At 40.7% G+C, this 25,004-nt stretch overlaps 1 protein-coding gene across 1 annotated transcript; it reads right to left on the bottom strand.

Annotated features, from left to right (window-relative positions):
• Positions 1–18,215: 18,215 nt before the first annotated feature.
• On the bottom strand, positions 18,216–19,270 carry LOC117518081 (putative nuclease HARBI1). Its single transcript, XM_034179145.1, has 3 exons — positions 18,853–19,270; positions 18,634–18,717; positions 18,216–18,556 (listed from the first exon to the last, which is right to left on the bottom strand). Exons 1-3 carry the CDS (start codon positions 19,268–19,270, stop codon positions 18,216–18,218), a joined length of 843 nt encoding a protein of 280 aa, XP_034035036.1.
• Between the last annotated feature and the right edge of the window lie 5,734 nt (positions 19,271–25,004).

The raw sequence follows: 25,004 nt of genomic DNA, 5'->3' as shown, positions 1-25,004 counted from the left end.
GGACCAAAACGGGAAAGAAAGCTTTTAGTTTTTCTGCTGCCTCTGCTTGGAATGCCCTCCAAACTGAACAGCAACTGTCAGCACTTGATTGCTCTGAATGTTTTCCAATCTATTTTAAAAAATTGAGAATGTAAATCTTTTGAACAGTGTCTGTTTTTAAATTTTAAACTTTTTTAACTTGTATATTGATGATGAGACAGAAATGATTGTTGCTTGTATTTTATATATTTTAAATCATTACCTATCAGGCGTGTCACAAACTGTAAGGACACAACTGCAAACTCACACTACTGATAGAGTTCAAAAAAGGGGTTTAATTGACCCAACAGGCAGGTGGTCAGTACGTGTGGTCCAGCAGCGTGGCAGAGGTAGCAGGCAGACAAGAAACAGAGGTGTAGTCAAAAAACAGGAACAGGTCAAAATACACAGTGTAAGGGCAATCAGAGGCAAGATAAAACTCGAGGTCAAAAACAGGCAAGGTCAAAATACCGATAAGCTGGACAAAACTAGGCATGAGACAGAGGCTGGAAAGTGACACAAAGATGATGATCTGGCAGTGAGCTGTGAGACTGTGAGTGCTTAAATAACTGGTGGTGTGATTAGTGAAAGGACATGCAGATGTCTTGAAGGTTCTGGAAGGGGGCGTGACTAGTGAACAGAGATATGCATAGGACAAGATAATGAAGGCAGGAAAACAGAGTGGGGTCATGAAACAGACAAAGATGCGTGAGCAGGTGCAAGAGCGAGAGTGCGTGAAAATGCAAAGCAGACCGAATCAAAGTGTGGGAGACAAAGACACAAGAGCTGGAGCAGGGGCAGCCAAAGAACAAGAGACAATAACAGAAACCATGGACAGAATGCAGAACAAGTAAGACCAGTAACAAACTAAGCATGAACATAAGAACTGAAAACACAAATGAGAAGAGCAAAATAAACAACTGAAAAACAGAGAATAAACAAACCCGGTGACTAGAGAATAATGCAATTAATAAAACAAGATAACAGATAAACAAAAAATGCAATAAATAAAAAATGGAACATAATCAAATAAGAAGCACTGCAGATAAATAACAAAACCCCGTGACTAAAGTATAATGCGAACAATGTGATAAACAGAATAAAACTGAAACTAAATCCATGTAAGAGAAATCAAACAATAAATAACACAGCAAAAACAATATACATGGCAGACACACCAAAAATAAATTAAACAAGACAAAACATAACTGAAGCATGACAAAGGCAACTGGATATTATATAAGTAAAACACAGAAGATTCAGGACATGAAGAACCCAAAACTTAGGACATGAACCCCCCTGGGCAGGAGCCTGACATTACCTTGATGTCGCTCTTGTAAAAGAGGTCTCAATCGCCGTGGGCTTTTAAAATCTGGTTAAATAAAGGTTTAATAAAAGTAATATTAAATTAAAAGCCATGACATCAACTAAATGTGGCAAATAACAAATACAATTATTAACAAAACGTTCTCATTTTAATTTCCTGCACTTTCAGTTAAAATCATTATAGAAACTTTGCATAATTTATTACCACCCTTGAAAAATGTCAACTAGCTATTTTATAAGCACTACTCAATCTAGAACCTGTGGATCCTCATGGGCAATGTATCTGTGAACAAAATATGAAATGGGGAACCGCAAAACATTCCACCTGCTGTCGGGGGGACACACGGTCAAACAGGCATGCACAATACTGCGGCGACGGTTTTGTGCACACTCAAGCATGTGCACTAACACAGTGCGAGCACCTGGAATGTGTGGCACCACATCCTGCTGCTGCTGTGGGAGAAAAAAAACAAACAAACAAACTACACACCAACCACCGCAATTTCTAATATTTAATCCCTCTTATCAAGCAGACAATACAAGTATGATCCTTCTGTTCCTCTGTATATGACCCATGGTCACAGACGTCAAGTCATGAAATGACATGAATGAAGCAGTGCACTCTTATCGTGTCCACATCTGTTGGTCCCGTGTGTCCAGGCAGCCCCCTGTGCGTGTCCAGCCAGCCCCTGCATGTCCAGTGAGCGGCGCACCAAAGGACACCACATCATGTGGACCTTAGCTGATGTGGGGGACATGACATTCAGATTGCCAGCTGAGTGTACACATGATCAGATGGTCCTTTTCACCTGGCACAGCCTGCCAATGTGTGCGCTGTGCGGTCCCTCCAGCCTCTTGCAAAGGCGATATATGTTTTTATGTATTTCCACATGAGGACAGCATGCACACTAGGCATGTGAATCTCATCACTGACAATGATTTGTTATGCACCTCGATACACTACCAGCAATACAATTCTTATAGCGATACATGATGATACATGATGATACGATTCATCCCTGTTCCTGATTCAATCATGTCATGATTTGATATGTATTTGATGGCGATTCAATTCCTCACAATGCGACACGATTTGGTGTGATACGATTAATGATGGCTATGGATTTTATTGATATTGATGCCATTATTGATTCTGCTTATTGTTCCGATTCTTTATTGATTCCCTTATCAATACCTCTCATGAATTTTCTGTATACTAAAACTAGGCTTTACAGGTTTTCTATGTCAACAACGTTTTATTGAGTCTTAAAGTAAATAAATATGAAATTGGTAACTGGCTCCTCGATCTCTGGACATAAATAGAAATAAACAAAATCTGTAGTTTTTGTCAAAAGCATTTCCTTTCAGATATTACTGACAAAAAAGGTAACTCCAAAGCCTCTGAGCTGAGCTCTTCAGCCGGCTGTATGTCAGGATGTAATTCATAAAAAAACGCAGGATGCCTCATTTTTGGGGGAAAAAAAAGGTTTTGCTTGATTGTAGTTTATTGTTTGTATTCTAACATTTGGAAAGAGGTGTCATTTGATTTAAAATGGAGATTTGCTCTGAAGTTATTAATTGCAACCGAAATCTGCATGTCTCTTTGGAGCTGCGCACTTAGTCCCACAACACAGAGGATATTATTATTATTTCCTTTACCTGATGGTTCTGTGTAGGCTCTCAGTTGTCCAGGTGGTTTCCATAGTAGAGAAGCTTGAATCTTCGACTGGACTGGGTAGCTTGATGCGAGGACGTTTCGACTTATTTAGCAGGAGTAGGGGAAAAACTACAGAGGATCTTCAGACAGCACAAAATCCCAGTTTACTTTAAACCGGTTAACACCTTGAGACAGAAATTAGTTCACCCTAAGGACAAGATCCCTAGTTACAAACAGAGCAATGTAGTGTATTCTATCAGATGTCAGGAAAACTGTAACGAACACTACATAGGTGAGACGAAGCAACCTTTACACAAAAGGCTATACCAGCACCGCATAGAGGGCGCCAGTGGACCTCAGTCTCCAGTTCATCTCCACCTTAAAGACACTAACCACACGTTTGAGGACAAGGAAGTTAAAATATTAGCCAGAGAGAAGAAATGGGTTGAGGGAGGGGTCAAGGAGGCATTCTTTGTGAAACGTTTGAAACCCAGCCTTAACCGGGGAGGGGGTCTGAGACACGCTTTATCCCCTGTTTACAATGGGGTACTCAGGTCAAAGCAGTTTCAGTCTTTTGTTCATGGTAATGAGTCATTCACGTCATCAGCAGAGTCGTCAAGGGAGCTACAGCTGCCCTGTCATTAGGAGGGTGCTAACTAGAGCACAATAGGTTCTAATTAGAGCTATTGTTTAGTCACTAGCCTTAGCAGTCTGCCTCTCGGTAGGAGGGGTCTGGTTAGGTTTAAAACTCCAGCTTTTGTGACCTCGGATCATTCTTCTCGACAAGAGTCAAGACAGAAGTCAGACCACCAGAGCAAGAATTTTAGCTGAGGAAGCTTCTGCGATTTGAACCAAAACATCCTCGCGTCAAGCAACCCAGTCCAGTCGAAGATTCAAGCTTCTCTACCTGATGGACAACTTCATTTTATGCACTGGCTGGTGCTTACAGCAATGGACTTGCCACTTCTGAAATCCAGCAAAGCAGAGAACCAGCGAACAGCAAGTCAAAGCGCTGCTTCATTGCTTCAAGCTTCAAGCAGATGAGCTGCAGTCTGCAATCAATGTAGAGAAATAATCTTTTTTCTTGATAAATACCTTCAACAACAACTGTATGAACTGTATGTGGTGCATTCAATGTGCCTTGGAAAAAATCAGTGCAAGCAGGCAGCAAGCAATGCAACATGATTCAACCCATCAATTGAATCGATGCACACTGAATGAATCCATGCACTCGCATCATGCATATTTGTATCTATATACCGATTTGTATTGATTAATCTCCACATGCCTAATGCACATGCATGCGCCTCATGGTGGAGAGTTGTAATATCATGTCCTTCAAAACACGGTATGTGTTCTCCAGCTGTGACTTGCAGGTCCACAGATCCCAACAGCTCCAGCTGTTTGCGAACACGCTCACCTTTTCGATCAGCACACAGAACAAAGTGTCACTCTCTGTTTGTTTGTTTGTTTGGTTATAACTTTTTGTGGTACACAGCACCAACTACTGGACAGGAGGATCCTAGCAGCTAATGTGACTTACTGATGTCAAAGTGCAGCTCTTTTCAACCAGTCGTGTGGTGCCGTGACATGTCAATCATCTGTGTCCAATCAGATTTCAGGGGAGTCCAGCGCAACCCTGGCCTCCACCCATGCCAGGAAGTGTTCAACATTTGACATTTCCTGTTTCACTGTGGACTCAAAATTTGGCACTTCCTGTTTCAGCGTGAACTTGCCACTGAGTTCCTGTGAGATTCCATGGGATCTCATCTGTGAATCCAGTAAGTGTCAGTTCAGGAAGTGTTTGACAATCCTGTTTCACTGTGGACTCAAAATTTGGCACTTCCTGTTTGGGACTCCCTGTACCATGAACGAGCTTCGTGCCTCTGAGCGACATGTCACTTGTATTATGAATAAAAAAAAAACATGATTTTTCAGTATATATGTTGCACCTGAGTATAAGTCACAGTATGAAGTAAATACGAGGTCTGTCAATAAAGTAACGGTCCTTTTTTTCAAAAACTATATGGATTTCATTCATATGTTTTTACGTCAGACATGCTTGAACCCTCGTGCGCATGCGTGAGTTTTTCCACGCCTGTCGGTTACGTCATTCGCCTGTGAGCACACCTTGGGAAGGAGTGGTCCCGCCCCCTCGTCGGATTTTCATTGTCTGGTAATGGTGGAATGAAAAGGACTTTTTTTCCATCAGAATTTTTTCAGAAACTGTTAGAGACTGGCAGCTGGAAACCATTCGAAAAATTTATCTGGCTTTTGGTGAAAATTTTACGGGCTTCACAGAGAATAAGGACTGTTACTACAGCTTTAAGGACCCCTTTAAGGACGCTCGGCGCGCCGCGCTCCGAGCTGCGACGACGCGGCACAAGCCACCGGACCATTTCTAAACGGATGGCTCTGTGGATACGAGACCGTCGTGTTCTCTTTCTCTGGTTATCACAAGAGCTGGACATCAGCCATTTTCTGGCAGATTTCACTTTTAACAAGAGATTTTGTCATGGAACGCCGCGCGGAGGCTTCGCGCGTAAAGACCGATTCGCTTTGGAAGCGAGACAAAGGAACACCTTCATTTCTGCGTGTCAGAGGACAAGTTTGGACATGTCCAGCTCTCCACAATTTCTCTGATACTTACTGGACTGGTAAGCATTGAAAGCCGAGATAGCTGTAGTTACAGTCCTTATTCTCTGTGAAGCCTGTAAAATTTTCACCGAAAGCCAGATAAATTTTTCGAATGGTTTCCAGGTGCCAGTCTCTAACAGCTTCTGAAAAAATTCTGATGGAAAAAAGTCCTTTTCATTCCGCCATTTCCAGACAATGAAAATCTGACGAGGGGGCGGGACCACTCCTTCCCAAGGTGTGCTCACAGGCGAATGACGAAACCGACAGGTGTGGAAAAACTCACGCATCCGCACGAGGGTTCAAGCATGTCTGACGTAAAAACATATGAATGAAATCCATATAGTTTTTGAAAAAATAAAAAGGACCGTTACTTTATTGACAGACCTCATACACACTGCTGCTTCTAACGGAGTGTCTGAGTGTAGAAAAGCTGGCACTTTCTGAACAGCCTGCGACATAAAAACTTGAGGTTCCTGTTGCACGATTCCACATCTTGCTCTGAGGCCACACAGAGCAGTAGTAATAATAAAAAAAATCCCTCATAAATCTGAAAGCATTTATATATTAGTGTGACAGCCACAGCCCACAGGCATTGCTCAAACCTTTGTACCAGCATCCCTACACTTGATTGTCTCTGCAGACCTTCTCCCAGTGTCTCAATCTCATTTCAGCGGCCGGTTTCTGCCGCATGTCCCATGGCTGCACCATGCATTATGCATGCATCTCCTGTAATGCGCTCCAAAATGCCCCCTGCCTGCCCTTGTTATTGGAAACCCGCTCACGATGAATAATGGCAGACATCAGGGTGCCAAATGTCCCATGCAGGACACCGTAGGCATTTCTCTGCTAACAGGAGGGCAACAACATCTGTTTGGCTGCTGAATGCAACACTGATTCATCGCTCCCGAGCACACTTTGTCTTAAAGCCACAGCCAGCTGTCAAAAACTGTACTTAGAGTGGAGTTTTATACAACAATAATCAAAAACCATAAGCATTGGAACTAATGGTTCATCCAATTGTAAATAATGACAAAAACAATAAAGGTTTTGTGAAAGAGGCAAGACTTTCTTTTGCTGGGCTGAAAACTGTACTTTTAAATAATGACTTGGCTGTGAAGCAGGTTGCTGTTCTGTGATGACTCTGAAGGAGACTCACCCTGATGCAAATCCCCATGAGGGCAGAAAATTGCAGACATTTCATTTTAATGCCACAGCACTCATCGGACTTCTAAGTTGCTCAAAGTTGTGGATGATGCTCACAGCAGAGGTGGAGAGTGTCCGTGTGTGACCTACAACAGAGGAAAGTAAGACCCTGAAAATTGAAAACAGCAGAAACAGGGGCCAGTGTGGTTTTAATGGCTTAAGTATCACCATTGTTTTTGTCATCTACAAGCTATCTCAGGGAGTTACATCGACAAACTTCTTCACCCACTATCATTTTGTTAACCAGGTCAGGTCACATAATGTTAGCTACAGAGGCCACATCAAGTATGCGGTTTGCATGTTCTTGTGTCATTTGCACAAAGGCAAGCCAAAAGTGCCAAAGCATCTCATTTTGCATTCCTCATGAAAACTACTGGCATGAATTAATGAAAGAGAGAAAGAGGGATGGAGCACATAATAGATACATGGACTCTCGTCAATTGTTGCTGTGTTGTGTTCTGTATTGTAAACTTTTGGTAGAATGGCCTAAGCAGTGGGTCACTCCTCTGAGTCTGTTCTGCTTGAGGTTTCTTCCTCAATATCAACAGAGGGAGTTTTTCCTTACCACTGTCGCCTGTGTGCTTGCTCTAGGGGTTGGTAAGGTTAAACTTTACTTGTGTGAAGCAAACTGAGGCAGCTTTGTTGTGATATAAACTAAATAACTTTAACTGAATTGAAATGATACTGCTTCTTGTTTTTCCTTTTCTTCTTCTTGCTCTTCTTCTCCGCTGCATCTGAATACTTGGTATGTATTTAACGTTGGTTAGTACATCCTACCCAGTTATTACTGTAAATACCAGAACTACAAGTAAGTAGTATGAACACAGTTAGTAGTATGAACACAGTTCATTCATACTATCATACCATCACCACCATCACAAAGGAGGCACAGGAAGCAACCCCATACCCAAGGGAAGCACAGCACCCAAACGCTTATTGAGTGTTGTTAGAAGGAAAGGTGATGTAACACAGTGGTAAACATACCACTATCCCAGCTTTTTTGACACGTGTTGCAGGCGTCCATTTCAAAATGAGCAAATATTTGCACAAAAACAATAAAGTTTATCAGTTTGAACATTAAATATCTTGTCTTTGTGGTTACAGAATCTGTAGTGTACTTGTATATTCATCTGTTTTGCAGAGATGACGTGAGTTGTGCCTCTAAAATGGGGAAAAGAAATCAGACCCTTAACAACAGTCATATGCAAATTCCATGGCAGTATTTTCTATATGGTCAGCCAGATAAGGGCTATTTTTTTTTAATATTGTGAGTTTAGTCATTTCAGTTCAGATGATAAAGCACCCAAAGTGTCGAAAAAAATATGGAATAGGAATCCATATTTATGTTGGGAAAAAACAGTCAGAAATCTTACAAATGTGCCAAAAATGGGAGCCAGAAGGGAAAAGAAAACACAAGACTCCCTTGTGTTAGTTTACCTCAGAAAGAAAAAAACATTGATTTGTTAGATATTCGACAGACAAACGCTTGATATCACTGTGTTACGGAATCCATTTGATTCACACTACATACCAGTTGATGGTAGCCAACATATCAATTCTTTGTCTGCCAATTACAAATAAACCTCAAAGAAGAAGAGCAAGCAGCTGGCAAGCTGTTACATCTGTTAATTTGCTTGTCTATCATGAAACGTTCTTTTAATGAACTGCCTGACACATACTGAAGAATTATTTATTGATAAAGAATTATATTGGGGGATTATGGTAGCCAGCTTGTTCATTTGAATGTGGCTAATGTTTTAAAGTTTCAATATCTTTTAGAATAGAGTTGTATAGTACAGATGTACCAGTGGCAGCTTGTGAAAAAAAATTTGGTGGGGCTGGTGTGCCAATAGATTTCCCTGCCTAGTCCAGTACAGGCATTCAAATGAACAGTTGGAACATTACTACAATTCCACAATAATCATTTAGGCAAAGGCTATTCGCCCAACCGTTGAGTAGATAAGTCATACATTGAACATTACATGCCCAACCGTTGGGCATATAAATATAATGTCTTACCTTATTCGCCCAACCATTGGGCAGATAAGTCATACATTGAACATTACATGCACAACCGTTGGGCAGATAAATATGTCTTATCTTATTCGCCCAACGGTGATCGTGTATTTGACACGTTTTGTGCATCTAAACTACGTTTTTTACACTTTTTAAGGCTCTATTGTGTCGTATGTTTGACACATTTAACGGCGTCATCTTTAATTACTGCGAAAACATCACAATGGATCAAAACAGACAAACTTCATAAGCATTTTCATAAGCCTGCTCCCAGACTACCAATAACCAGCAAAAATCTATTTAAGCATAAAAATTCAAAAAGAAAAAATAATATAGCACCTTCAACTGCACCACAGACTAAAACAGTTAAATGTGGTCTATTAAACATTAGGTCTCTCTCTTCTAAGTCCCTGTTGGTAAATGATATAATAATTGATCAACATATTGATTTATTCTGCCTAACAGAAACCTGGTTACAGCAGGATGAATATGTTAGTTTAAATGAGTCAACACCCTCGAGTCACACTAACTGTCAGAATGCTCGTAGCACGGGCCGGGGTGGAGGATTAGCAGCAATCTTCCATTCCAGCTTATTAATTAATCCAAAACCCAGACAGAGCTTTAATTCATTTGAAAGCTTGTCTCTTAGTCTTGTCCATCCAAATTGGAAGTCCCAAAAAACAGTTTTATTTGTTATTATCTATCGTCCACCTGGTCGTTACTGTGAGTTTCTCTGTGAATTTTCAGACCTTTTGTCTGACTTAGTGCTTAGCTCAGATAAGATAATTATAGTGGGCGATTTTAACATCCACACAGATGCTGAGAATGACAGCCTCAACACTGCATTTAATCTATTATTAGACTCTATTGGCTTTGCTCAAAAAGTAAATGAGTCCACCCACCACTTTAATCATATCTTAGATCTTGTTCTGACTTATGGTATGGAAATAGAAGACTTAACAGTATTCCCTGATAACTCCCTTCTGTCTGATCATTTCTTAATAACATTTACATTTACTCTGATGGACTACCCAGCAGTGGGGAATAAGTTTCATTACACTAGAAGTCTTTCAGAAAGCGCTGTAACTAGGTTTAAGGATATGATTCCTTCTTTATGTTCTCTAATGCCATATACCAACACAGTGCAGAGTAGCTACCTAAACTCTGTAAGGGAGATAGAGTATCTCGTCAATAGTTTTACATCCTCATTGAAGACAACTTTGGATGCTGTAGCTCCTCTGAAAAAGAGAGCTTTAAATCAGAAGTGTCTGACTCCGTGGTATAACTCACAAACTCGTAGCTTAAAGCAGATAACCCGTAAGTTGGAGAGGAAATGGCGTCTCACTAATTTAGAAGATCTTCACTTAGCCTGGAAAAAGAGTCTGTTGCTCTATAAAAAAGCCCTTCGTAAAGCTAGGACATCTTTCTACTCATCACTAATTGAAGAAAATAAGAACAACCCCAGGTTTCTTTTCAGCACTGTAGCCAGGCTGACAAAGAGTCAGAGCTCTATTGAGCTGAGTATTCCATTAACTTTAACTAGTAATGACTTCATGACTTTCTTTGCTAACAAAATTTTAACTATTAGAGAAAAAATTACTCATAACCATCCCAAAGACGTATCGTTATCTTTGGCTGCTTTCAGTGATGCCGGTATTTGGTTAGACTCTTTCTCTCCGATTGTTCTGTCTGAGTTATTCTCATTAGTTACTTCATCCAAACCATCAACATGTTTATTAGACCCCATTCCTACCAGGCTGCTCAAGGAAGCCCTACCATTATTTAATGCTTCGATCTTAAATATGATCAATCTATCTTTGTTAGTTGGCTATGTACCACAGGCTTTTAAGGTGGCAGTAATTAAACCATTACTTAAAAAGCCATCACTTGACCCAGCTATCTTAGCTAATTATAGGCCAATCTCCAACCTTCCTTTTCTCTCAAAATTCTTGAAAGGGTAGTTGTAAAACAGCTAACTGATCATCTGCAGAGGAATGGTCTATTTGAAGAGTTTCAGTCAGGTTTTAGAATTCATCATAGTACAGAAACAGCATTAGTGAAGGTTACAAATGATCTTCTTATGGCCTCGGACAGTGGACTCATCTCTGTGCTTGTTCTGTTAGATCTCAGTGCTGCTTTTGATACTGTTGACCATAAAATTTTATTACAGAGATTAGAGCATGCCATAGGTATTAAAGGCACTGCGCTGCGGTGGTTTGAATCATATTTGTCTAATAGATTACAATTTGTTCATGTAAATGGGGAATCTTCTTCACAGACTAAAGTTAATTATGGAGTTCCACAAGGTTCTGTGCTAGGACCAATTTTATTCACTTTATACATGCTTCCCTTAGGCAGTATTATTAGACGGTATTGCTTAAATTTTCATTGTTACGCAGATGATACCCAGCTTTATCTATCCATGAAGCCAGAGGACACACACCAATTAGCTAAACTGCAGGATTGTCTTACAGACATAAAGACATGGATGACCTCTAATTTCCTGCTTTTAAACTCAGATAAAACTGAAGTTATTGTACTTGGCCCCACAAATCTTAGAAACATGGTGTCTAACCAGATCCTTACTCTGGATGGCATTACCCTGACCTCTAGTAATACTGTGAGAAATCTTGGAGTCATTTTTGATCAGGATATGTCATTCAAAGTGCATATTAAACAAATATGTAGGACTGCTTTTTTGCATTTACGCAATATCTCTAAAATCAGAAAGGTCTTGTCTCAGAGTGATGCTGAAAAACTAATTCATGCATTTATTTCCTCTAGGCTGGACTATTGTAATTCATTATTATCAGGTTGTCCTAAAAGTTCCCTAAAAAGCCTTCAGTTAATTCAAAATGCTGCAGCTAGAGTACTGACGGGGACTAGAAGGAGAGAGCATATCTCACCCATATTGGCCTCTCTTCATTGGCTTCCTGTTAATTCTAGAATAGAATTTAAAATTCTTCTTCTTACTTATAAGGTTTTGAATAATCAGGTCCCATCTTATCTTAGGGACCTCGTAGTACCATATTACCCCAATAGAGCGCTTCGCTCTCAGACTGCAGGCTTACTTGTAGTTCCTAGGGTTTGTAAGAGTAGAATGGGAGGCAGAGCCTTCAGCTTTCAGGCTCCTCTCCTGTGGAACCAGCTCCCAATTCAGATCAGGGAGACAGACACCCTCTCTACTTTTAAGATTAGGCTTAAAACTTTCCTTTTTGCTAAAGCTTATAGTTAGGGCTGGATCAGGTGACCCTGAACCATCCCTTAGTTATGCTGCTATAGACGTAGACTGCTGGGGGGTTCCCATGATGCACTGTTTCTTTTTCTTTTTGCTCTGTATGCACCACTCTGCATTTAATCATTAGTGATCGATCTCTGCTCCCCTCCACAGCATGTCTTTTTCCTGGTTCTCTCCCTCAGCCCCAACCAGTCCCAGCAGAAGACTGCCCCTCCCTGAGCCTGGTTCTGCTGGAGGTTTCTTCCTGTTAAAAGGGAGTTTTTCCTTCCCACTGTAGCCAAGTGCTTGCTCACAGGGGGTCGTTTTGACCGTTGGGGTTTTACATAATTATTGTATGGCCTTGCCTTACAATATAAAGCGCCTTGGGGCAACTGTTTGTTGTGATTTGGCGCTATATAAAAAAAATTGATTGATTGATTGATTGATTGATTGATTTTGAACGGAAGCCTGTTAACGACGATGAAACAGTTTGTGAACAAAATGCTGCTTGTTGGCTGTAAGATGGTGTTAGTTTGACACAGTTCCCTGGGTGTGATGAGCCAAACAGAACCACTTTAGATCACAGCCCCTCTGCAAACCCTCCTGCAGCCGGCGAGAAAATGTCCACCTTTTTTCCCCTCTGCGTTGAAACCGGAAGTGAGCTTACAAACACGCTCATTGGTCGGTTGTGGTTGGGCGTATATGCTCGCGTATTTACTTTATTGACCTTACTGAACTGTTGGGCGTATAGCCATTCCGAATCATTTAATGCCCTTCTCAAAATCAGCAGTTTCACAGATAAAGTTAACCATTTATAGCTATATAATTTGGAAAGGAACAGTATCAAATACAATACAACACTCATGTTCTTGAGCAAGGAACATTTCACCATTTGACACCAATTACAGACATAGTACATCAAACTGTACTGCACTATCATTATCTTCAGCCAAATAGATCATAGCTTTCACAATGACACCCCTTTAACAGAATAGAAGATATCACCACATTTAGACTTTTTCAAAATATGGAAAAATTCCTCAGTAGACAAAAGAACATTATGTACATACTACAATGTTCACACCACCTTCCATAAAAGACAGGGAGAGAGGGAGAGGTGGTGTGTGTGTGTGTGTGTGTGTGTGTGTGTGTGTGTGTGTGTGTGTGTGTGTGTGTGTGTGTGTGTGTGTGTGTGTGTGTGTGTGTGTGTGTGTGTAAGAGAGACAGACAGAGACCGAACGGTTCCCCCCCTAAAAATTGGTCCACCCTGCCTTCACTGCGCATGCGTTATTAGCTGCGGTTCACGGATTATCACCTTGTTTCTACTTCAAACTGCACTCCAGTCATCATCTGTCTCAGCGACAGATATCTGAAGCTTTTGTACAACAATAATTTCCAGATAAATTCAGCATTATTTCATCATAAAAGGCAGAGGAAGCAATCAGAGCACGGCAGGTACATGAGCTGCTAGCTGATGTGTTCATAGCGCGTCGATCATTTCAAAGCTTCACCCAGTAACGCCTCATTTCTGCTTAAAACGGCATAGTTTCTGCTTAAAACTGACTTTAGAATGATTTAAGAGGTTTTACGTTGTCATCTGATTGTTACTAATCACATTAATCCATTTGATCGCTTTGGGTGAAGAGACTCCATCTCAGACGAGCTGCTGTGGTCGACACCGGTAACAGGATGTTTGTAGGTATCCACATTGGAAAACTCTTGATAAATCTGCTGTCAGTGAAAATACACATTTAATGAGCTCTTAAAAAGGCCTTGGGAAGAACAAGAATCTATTTTTTAATTATTATTTTTATATTCATTGGGTATTTTTTGTATTAAAACCAAAGCCAAGTGATTCCTACTTCTGAACAAAACTCATCAGATATTTCAGTCACATCCTTTTCCCATTTATCCCGGAAATGGCTTTTGTTGAGGATCTCGCACCCATGCCCTTTCATTTATGTCATTTGCATCAGAAAAAATAAAGCACATTTTCATAGGTTTCTCCTTTACTGTTGTGTAAAGATCTAAATGTTGGACTAATGGCCTAAGAATGTTTCTTTACTGTGAGCGGCAGATTCAACTGAGCACCCACAGCAGCCATTTAATGGCTCGGTCTGGCCCTGCTTTTATGGCCACAAATCTTATAGAGGCTCTTTTCCAGAATTACTGCACACTGAGGTGTGGCGACAAGGCAGGATGAGAGCTCTCTGGCGTTTTAGGAGACAGGTGTTTTATGTTCTGTGTGTGTGTGTGTGTTTTGCATGGTGTGTTGAAGGCCTGACAGAGTATAATCACTCAGTGAGATGGAGGGATGGAGACGCTTTAAACAGCAACTGTGTTTTAGGCTCCACTGCATAACCAAATAACACTCGATGTGTCGCAGAGGCTAATAAGGTGTATTCCTTTTCTGAACAGCTCAAGGAGAAAATAGCCTTCCTTACAAATAAAAAAAAAAAACACTTTACAAGATGGAGACTTTTTTCCTAAGATGAGAAATAAATTGCATGCAATTTTAATGTCTCTTTTTTTCTTTCAGGGGTAGAAATGACACATTTCACTGGCCCAGCAATGTTTTCAGGTTTTTATCAGTACCAGTGACTCCTGGCTGTGTTAATAATCCCACAGCACTAGTGAAATGGATTCATTCAAACACCCGCTTTATCCCAGGTATCCTCTCTTTTCTCCCACTAAATCCACAGATTATTACAGGAAATACTTTTTCCTCCTTCATACTTGTTCTGTCAAATTAGCTCTTTTAGCATCCCGGCCCTTTGGAGGAATTACAGGATTTATTTGGTTTTTGCTGAATGTAGGATAATCATGGGTTCACGCTGTGGTTTTACACTTGGTGGGGGGGGGGGGGGGGGGGGGGGTTCATAAACGAAGCTCAGTCTTCCTTTTCTTTTCCCATTTATCTCTTTGTATGTAAAGTCTCCTCTTTTTAAAGATAGATTCTATTCTATTCAAGTTCTACAGTTTCCTCCCAGTTCCAATCATACATGCAGGTTACTTAATTGGAATAAGTGGGTGTAGAAAAATAATGAATGAATTGAAAATACACTTAATGGAAACACATGGAACATGGATTTTTTTTAAACCTCAAATATCACAAAAAAAAAACCTGTTTACACTTGCATGAGGTGATTTTTCAGGCAATTTGAAATTGCCATATTGCACAAAATTGCAATGGAAACACTTTTACAGGTCACATCACATCCAGAAAAGTCACATAAATACACAAAAATACATGGTACAGTACATGTGGAAGGTGTAAGACTTGGAGCACTTGTTAAACCTTATAAGAGATGACATTAGGGCAATATTTGGATTAGGAAAAAAGTCAACAAAATGGCAGTACTTAGCAGGACTTCAATCCATCGCCACGACATGATTAGAATTACAATTCTTGCTGGAGTCTTGCTGGTATAGTGGCTATCGCAAGTCAACTCACTCAATCAATGGAAACGCTGTCATTTTGCTATAGTGTTTATAGCGTGAACCATCACTCACCCTTTATGAATCATGACACCTGGCTAAATACTAACACCTGTTAGTCTTTAGGCTGCGCCATCCAGGTCTTTTCAGGACTCTGATGAAGATGTGATTTGCACATTGAAAGGTTAGTTTTTTTCTATGTCTTTAGCACCTGAATAAACTTTTCAGCACTTACTTCTGTGTTGCACCAGCTGTTTTCTTTTTCTCTAAGTTACCACTGGACATTACAAACAAGATCTTGAGGTATCAAGAATAATTCAGTAGTATTTACATGCACATGGGTTCACAACAAATAGCACATAATGAGGTATAATGAAGCAAATGTAGGCTACCATATTTTCCTGACTGTAAGTTGCATTTTGTTTGTTTGATGGGTTTTGTTTTGTTCATTTGTTTTTTTACTACTAGTTTGGATGGTCCTGTGACTTATACGAGCAAAGTGACGCTCAATACTGCGAATCTCAATCATGGTACACTGTGTCCTAAACAGGAAGTGCCAAATGTTAAGTCCACAGTGAAACAGGAAATGTCAAATGTTGAACACTTACTGGCATGGGTTTCCCCTGAAATCTGATTGGACACCCCACGTGCCACCCCAAATGACTGACATGTCACGGCACCGCATGTTTGGTTGAAAAGAGCCATTTTGAAACTGGTGACACATATTGACTGCTAGGTCCCTCCTGTACAGTAGTGAGTACAGACTCCTGATGACACCAAAGTTATATTAGTGAGTAAATGGCCATATTTATGTCTGAAATGAGGTTCAAGTTGTTAAAAACGGTAGTTCTCCTTTAATTCAGGTTACCTTATATATACACGTTTTCCCGGTGATTTTAGATTAATAAAACAAGCAGGCAGCAGCTGATTCATGCTCTGTTTGCTTATTTGAGACATAAGATGCTGCCCCCTGAGTGCTTCTCAGCTGCACTCAAAAGTATTGGAAAACTTGATATTTCACACATTTTAATTTGTTGATGCCATTTCAAATACAAAAACAAATCTAAAATTATCTTCCTGAAACTCAAACTGCTAGCAAATCTCTACAACTTGATATAAATTTAATTAAAATATAAAATACAGCTTCCTGATGAAGTGGTGGAGAGGAGGAATTTCTTAAAAAGAAGACCTGAAAGTTCATATAATTTGACCATGTTGTGCAGCCCTACTGTCAACTAGCTGAAAAGTTTGAATATGAATTTACATCTACATGAAAAAAATGCTTACAGTAGCAGGGGATTAAAAGGGCCCCCCTAACTCTTAGCCATGCTAATGCTACACAGAAGCATTTACTGAAAATAAAGTGTGAAGGACCTTTATGAGATGGTGAGGACTTTTTCCAGGCATGTGAGATGCAAATAAAGAAAATGCTTAAAATGGTGGGGGGTTAAGAGGGCTGAAGTTGGGGGGTGTGGGGACAAAGGTTTTTAGCCATGCTAATGCTCCCCAGAAGCATTTACTGGAAAAAAGTCTGAAGGACCTAAATGACATAGTGAGATGCTGAAGAGCTTCGCCCCTTCAAGTCTGTGACATATACATATTGGGCCTCATGTATCAATGTCGTGCACTTGTGGCGTAAATTTCTGGTGTAAATTTGAAGTACACCAAAGTTGCCGTGACATGTATCAAGCAGTGCGTACCTGCCCATTTCCGGCGTATGCCCGACGTGACCTTGATAAATGCGGCGGGTGAAAACAATCGTAATTATCATGAACACGCCCATAAATATTCAGACTCCACTTCAGACACACCCTCATTTCACGACATGGAAGCCAGGAAGACGGCAAAGAAAAAGAACTTCACCGATCAGGAGATTGAAGTCATAACTACCGAAGTAGAAAAACACAAAACCATACTCTTTGGGAGTCTAAAGAGTGAGATAAAAGGAGGCCAAAAAAACAAAACCTGGCAAATAATAACTAGTCTTGTGAATCAAGTTGGACCCGTGGTCAGGACGCCTGCAGAGGTAGGTCAATTCATCAATTTATAAGCCTAAGGCTAAACGAGCATGATCCAACAATTAAAATGTGCCTAGTCATTATTCAGGTAAAAAAGAAATGGACAGACATGAAAATCCAAACAAAACGAAGGGTTGCCTCATTAAAAACGAGCCAAAAACAGACAGGTGGAGGAGAACCGGATGCTCCAAAATTGAGCACCGCTGAGGAGCGACTGGCTGCGCTCATCAGCTCTGCGTGTGTGGAGGGGATATTAGAGGATGCAGAAGGGGACACTGCTGCATGCGAACATACAGATTCAGGTTAGTGTCTATTTATACCTTAAATAATCCCAAATACAAATGTATTTGTTCATTTTATTAACCACAAAATAAATCATAACTACATTTTCACAGACAATCATGAGCAGCCATATAATGTGCGACGATCTGGAGACCTGCACCGGGCTGCAGATCCAGAGCAGCCGGAGGCTGTACCCGTCGAGGCGTCAGGCCACAGGCCTCTCCCCAGGCCCAGAATTTTGACAGAGGAGGTCCTACAGCAACAAGATGCCATCATAAATCAATTAATACAAATAAATGCAAACCTCTCTGAAATAAACTGGACCCTCGTTAATGACAATTTGAAGAAATAAATGTGTTCATATAGTTGTCGTCATTTACTTACTTTAGAAATGATAAATGAGCTAATGCCTTAATTGAATGGCCCGAGCTGCAGGAGGAATTGGCCACGGATCCTGCTCGATGGGGTCATCTGGGATTCCCTCTCCATAAGGCACATGGTTGTCCAACGCAATATTGTGCAGCACCGAGCAGGCCAAAATTATAAGGCAGACCGTCTCTGGTTTGTACAGGAGTGTTCCTCCTGCATGCTCGAGACACATCCACCTGCCCTTCAGCAGGCCTGCACAGCGCTCCACAACCACACAGGTCTTTGTGTGGGCCAGGTTAAAGCGCTGCTCCTGTGCTGTGAGTGGGTTGTGCAGTGGTGTAATACGATTTACCAGTAAAGGATAACCCTTATCACCTGGAATGAAAGAAAGCGTTACTGAAAAGTGTTAGTCAGGCATAACAAATAGAATGCATGTCATCTATTTAGTTTACCCAGGAGAAAGCCGTGCACCATGCCATCCTGTAGTCTTCTTGCCACGCTGCTGTGTTGGAATATGAATGCATCATGGGTGCTCCCTGGCCATCGCGCAACAACGTTCACAAGACACATATGAGCATCACAGATGAGCTGCACATTGATTGAATGATAATTCTTTCTGTTAACATATGCATAATCATTAATCGAGGGTGGTTTCAGACGCACATGTGTACAGTCAATTGCCCCTATAACGTTTGGAAACCCGGCAAGCTCATAGAAGTCCCTCTTAATCATTGCTTGCTCAGCGTTGTTGTAAGGGAATCTTATGTGAAGTGGAGCGAGATCCCGTATCCCTGACAACACGTGAGGCAGGATGCGGCTCATGGTGGACTGCGTAATACCTGACCTGTCAGCTATTTCCCGCTGGAACGAGCCTGTTGCCAGGAAACCTAGAGTCGACAGGACTTGGAGCGACACAGGTATGGCACAGGTACGTCGAGTTTCCCGTTTTAGACGGGGTTCTAATGCTGCGCATAAGTCCAAGAGGACCTGTCTGGGGAGGCGAAATCTACTCAGAAGCCAGTCATCAGACTCGCTCAGGAGATCTGCCCTGTTGCGGAAGACTCTTTCCCTGCGCAGTGCAGCATCCATGTCCTCTAACAACGCTAGATCTGCCACTGTGCAACCCTGACCTACGACACACGACCGCCTTTTATACGGGTCAGACCAGTAATTCACCAATCACGACGCGTGCCAATAGAGCGTCTAAATCAGCCGTCATATTAATTGTTTTGTAGTATAATCAAAAAAGTGTTATTTATGCAACATATGCATTGATTTGTATAATGGCACTGTTTATCATGTTGATCATTTTCATTTTTATGTGGATTCCAGTGCTGGTTGATTTTGGTGTATAATTTACACCACCTCTCGACTTGGTATATATTTTCAGTGCACCGTACGCCAACGACCACATTGATAAATGCCAAGTAGCGCAGCCATTTTGGCGTACACCCCATATACGCTCAAATATCGCCGTACGCAACATTAATACATGAGGCCCATTAGGTTTCTCATGATATACTTCAGTGTCTAGCTTTACTTAAAAACAAACAAACAAACAAACAAAAGACTGTACATTTAAAAGTTAATAGAAGACTTAAAGACAAATAAAATAACTCAGAAATAACATTAAAAGAAGGGAAACCTTATGAATGCTTCTTTTTGGCTTTTAGTTATAATTCTTAATTTGTGTACCACATTGTACAATTTTGTTCAAATTTTGATAATAAAATTCAGAATTAGTTCCAAATTTTTTCATTATGTGATTCAATAAAGAAAGTCGGGCCATCTGCCATTTCTATGTCCTCATACAATATCCTTAATTTTTAATCATACCCACTTTCCATATTTCTCACTCTATCGCTTGATTCCCTATCTGTCCATCACTGCATTCATTTATCTCTGTATAACACTTTCTGATGACTTGCACCCAGCACAATGCCTTACAACCCCTGGCAAAAATTATGGAATCACCGGCCTCGGAGGATGTTCATTCAGTTGTTTAATTTTGTAGAAAAAAAAAGCAGATCACAGACATGACACAAAACTAAAGTCATTTCAAATGGCAACTTTCTGGCTTTAAGAAACACTATAAGAAATCAAGAAAAAAAGATTGTGGCAGTCAGTAACGGTTACTTTTTTAGACCAAGCAGAGGAAAAAAATATGGAATCACTCAATTCTGAGGAAAAAATTATGGAATCACCCTGTAAATTTTCATCCCCAAAACTAACACCTGCATCATATCAGATCTGCTCGTTAGTCTGCATCTAAAAAGGAGTGAACACACCTTGGAGAGCTGTTGCACCAAGTGGACTGACATGAATCATGGCTCCAACACGAGAGATGTCAATTGAAACTAAGGAGAGGATTATCAAACTCTTAAAAGAGAGTAAATCATCATGCAATGTTGCAAAAGATGTTGGTTGTTCACAGTCAGCTGTGTCTAAACTCTGGACCAAATACAAACAACATGGGAAGGTTGTTAAAGGCAAACATACTGGTAGACCAAGGAAGACATCAAAGCGTCAAGACAGAAAACTTAAAGAAATATGTCTCAAAAATCGAAAAATGTACAACAAAACAAATGAGGAACGAATGGGAGGAAACTGGAGTCAATGTCTGTGACCGAACTGTAAGAAACCGCCTAAAGGAAATGGGATTTACATACAGAAAAGCTAAACGAAAGGCATCATTAACACCTAAACAGAAAAAAACAAGGTTACAATGGGCTAAGGAAAAGCAATTTGATTTGATGCAGGTGTTAATTTGGGGGATGAAAATTTACAGGGTGATTCCATAATTTTTTCCTCAGAATTGAGTGATTCCATATTTTTTTCCTCTGCTTGGTCTAAAAAAGTAACCGTTACTGACTGCCACAATCTTTTTTTCTTGATTTCTTATAGTGTTTCTTAAAGCCAGAAAGTTGCCATTTGAAATGACTTTAGTTTTGTGTCATGTCTGTGATCTGCTTTTTTTCTACAAAATTAAACAACTGAATGAACATCCTCTGAGGCCGGTGATTCCATAATTTTTGCCAGGGGTTGTACTCAGACAGTCAAGGTCTGTGGATCCGTGATGGAGTGCCCTGTTCAGCAACCTGGCAGCGACGTGAACAAATTGATTTTCTGACAGATTAAAAAAGATTAAACCAGCCATAAAAACAAGCAGGAAACTGCTTAATGGACCATATGTGCACAATAAGCTTTAATATGTATTCTTTTCCCATTTTTCCTCAGGCCATCCATCTTATTTACGCTGACAGGTCACAGGCCACACTAACGTGATGGACTATGTCCTTCATGTTATTTTCTAAAAGGCATTTACATCATTGCACACAAAGCTGTACTAGTATGTACGCCAATGTGTGTGTGTATGTTGTTGTTTTTAACATTTCCTAAATTTGGCATTCCCCATTTTGTCCACTGCATCACCGTGTTGGTAAGCTAAAAACCATGTGTTTAATTACCCATCGTCCATGGCTGCCTGTGGCATCAGCACCATCATTGTCTGTTTATTAATACAGAGAAGCAAAAGAATGAAAACTCATTTGACCTTTCCCTTTTGTTATCCATTTGGAAAAAAAACATAACAGATGCAATCCTCCTGAGATTAAACATGGCCTAGTCCATTAACGGCCTCTTTAAAGCTCTCTATTGACACTGTCGCTGCTAGTTAGCCAATTCATTTACAACTTCACTGTGGCACATGAAACGCTGCCTGTGCTTTTAAGAATGTGTGCTGTCTTATTGTGTGTCCGATAGTGTGTGTGCTAATGGAACAACAGCCTTGAGCCAAATAAGACAATTTTTTTTTCCACAGAGACCAGTAAATTTGACCTTGACTTTGACCCTCAATACAACTACAAAGTCAATTTCAAAGGCACATAAGAATGCAGGCGTGCATGTGTGTAGTTGTGTGTAGAACAACCCAGGTTTCTTTTCAGCACTGTAGCCAGGCTGACAAAGAGTCAGAGCTCTATTGAGCCGAGTATTCCTTTAACTTTAACTAGTAATGACTTCATGACTTTCTTTGCTAATAAAATTTTAACTATTAGAGAAAAAATTACTCATAACCATCCCAAAGACGTATCGTTATCTTTGGCTGCTTTCAGTGATGCCGGTATTTGGTTAGACTCTTTCTCTCAGATTGTTCTGTCTGAGTTATTTTCATTAGTTACTTCATCCAAACCATCAACATGTTTATTAGACCCCATTCCTACCAGGCTGCTCAAGGAAGCCCTACCATTATTTAATGCTTCGATCTTAAATATGATCAATCTATCTTTATTAGTTGGCTATGTACCACAGGCTTTTAAGGTGGCAGTAATTAAACCATTACTTAAAAAGCCATCACTTGACCCAGCTATCTTAGCTAATTATAGGCCAATCTCCAACCTTCCTTTTCTCTCAAAAATTCTTGAAAGGGTAGTTGTAAACAGCTAACTGATCATCTGCAGAGGAATGGTCTATTTGAAGAGTTTCAGTCAGGTTTTAGAATTCATCATAGTACAGAAACAGCATTAGTGAAGGTTACAAATGATCTTCTTATGGCCTCACACAGTGGACTCATCTCTGTGCTTGTTCTGTTAGACCTCAGTGCTGCTTTTGATACTGTTGACCATAAAATTTTATTACAGAGATTAGAGCATGCCATAGGTATTAAAGGCACTGCGCTGCGGTGGTTTGAATCATATTTATCTAATAGATTACAATTTGTTCATGTAAATGGGGAATCTTCTTCACAGACTAAGGTTAATTGTGGAGTTCCACAAGGTTCTGTGCTAGGACCAATTTTATTCACTTTATACATGCTTCCCTTAGGCAGTATTATTAGTATTGTAATTCATTATTATCAGGTTGCCCTAAAAGTTCCCTGAAAAGCCTTCAGTTAATTCAAAATGCTGCAGCTAGAGTACTAACGGGGACTAGAAGGAGAGAGCATATCTCACCCATACTGGCCTCTCTTCATTGGCTTCCTGTTAATTCTAGAATAGAATTTAAAATTCTTCTTCTTACTTATAAGGTTTTGAATAATCAGGTCCCATCTTATCTTAGGGACCTCATAGTACCATATCACCCCAATAGAGCACTTCGCTCTCAGACTGCAGGCTTACTTGTAGTTCCTAGGGTTTGTAAGAGTAGAATGGGAGGCAGAGCCTTCAGCTTTCAGGCTCCTCTCCTGTGGAACCAGCTCCCAATTCGGATCAGGGAGACAGACACCCTCTCTACTTTTAAGATTAGGCTTAAAACTTTCCTTTTTGCTAAAGCTTATAGTTAGGGCTGGATGGTTCAGGTGACCCTGAACCATCCCTTAGTTATGCTGCTATAGACTTAGACTGCTGGGGGGTTCCCATGATGCACTGAGTGTTTCTTTCTCTTTTTGCTCTGTATGCACCACTCTGCATTTAATCATTAGTGATTGATCTCTGCTCCCCTCCACAGCATGTCTTTTTCCTGGTTCTCTCCCTCAGCCCCAACCAGTCCCAGCAGAGGACTGCCCCTCCCTGGGCCTGGTTCTGCTGGGGGTTTTCTTCCTGTTAGGGGGGGTTTCCTTCCCACTGTCGCCAAGTGCTTGCTCACAGGGGGTCATTTTGACCATTGGGGTTTTTACGTAATTATTGTATGGCCTTGCCTTACAATATAAAGCGCCTTGGGGCAACTGTTTGTTGTGATTTGGCGCTATATAAATTGATTGAATTGATTGATTGAGTTGTCCACCATGGCGCTATTGACATAATTAACACACTAGTACGGTGGGGGAAATAAGTATTTGATCCACTGTCAATTTTGCAGGTTTTCCCACCTACAAAGAATGGAGAGGTCTTTTTTTTTATCGTAGGTACACTTCAACTGTGAGACACAGAATCTTAAAAAAAAAATCCAGGAAATCACGTTGTATGTTTTTTAAATAATTAATTTGCATTATTATTATTGCATGAAATAAGTATTTGATCCCCTACCGACCAGCAAGAATTCTGTCTCTCACAGACCTGTTAGGTTTTCTTTAAGAAGCCCTCTTATTCTGCACTCTTTACCTGTATTAACTGCACCTGTTTGAACTTGTTACCTGTATAAAAGACACCTGCGCACAGAATCAATCACACTCCAACCTGTCCACCATAGCCAAGACCAAAGAGCTGTCTAAGGACATCAAGGAAAAAACTAAAGACCTGCAAAAGGCTGGGATGGACTACAGAACAACAGGCAAGCAGCTTGGTGAGAAGACAAAAACTGTTATGATTATTTATTAGGAAGTGGAAGAAACACAAGATGACTGTCAACCTCCCTCGGTCTGGGATTCCATGCAAGATCTCACTTTGTGGGCTAAGGATGATTCTGAGAAAGCTCAGAACTACACAGGAGGACCTGGTCAATGACCTGAAGAGAGCTAAGACCACAGTCACAAAGATTACATTAGTAACACATGATGCTGCCATGGTTTAAAATCCTGCAAGGCAGCAAGGTCCCCCTGCTCAAGTCAGCACATGTCCAGGCCCATTTGAAGTTCACCAATGACCATCTGGATGATCCAGAGGAGGCATGGGAGAAGGTCATGTGGTCAGATGAAACCAAAATAGAGCTTTTTGGAATTAACTCCACTTACCATGTTTAGAGGATGAGAACAACCCCAAGAAAACCTTCCCAACTGTGAAGCATGGGGATGGAAACATCATACTCTGGGGGTGCTCTTCTGCAATGGGGACAGGACGACTGCACCTTATTGAAGGGAGGATGGATGGGGTCATGTATTGCAAAATTTTGGCAAACAACCTCCTTCCCTCAGTAAGAGCATTGAAGATGGGTTGTGGCTGGGTCTTCCAGC

Source organism: Thalassophryne amazonica, chromosome 10 (genome assembly GCF_902500255.1).
Source record: "Thalassophryne amazonica chromosome 10, fThaAma1.1, whole genome shotgun sequence".
NCBI lineage: Eukaryota > Metazoa > Chordata > Actinopteri > Batrachoidiformes > Batrachoididae > Thalassophryne > Thalassophryne amazonica.
Note: the sequence above shows the minus strand (reverse complement) of the source record. Positions and strands in the feature narration are given on the sequence as shown.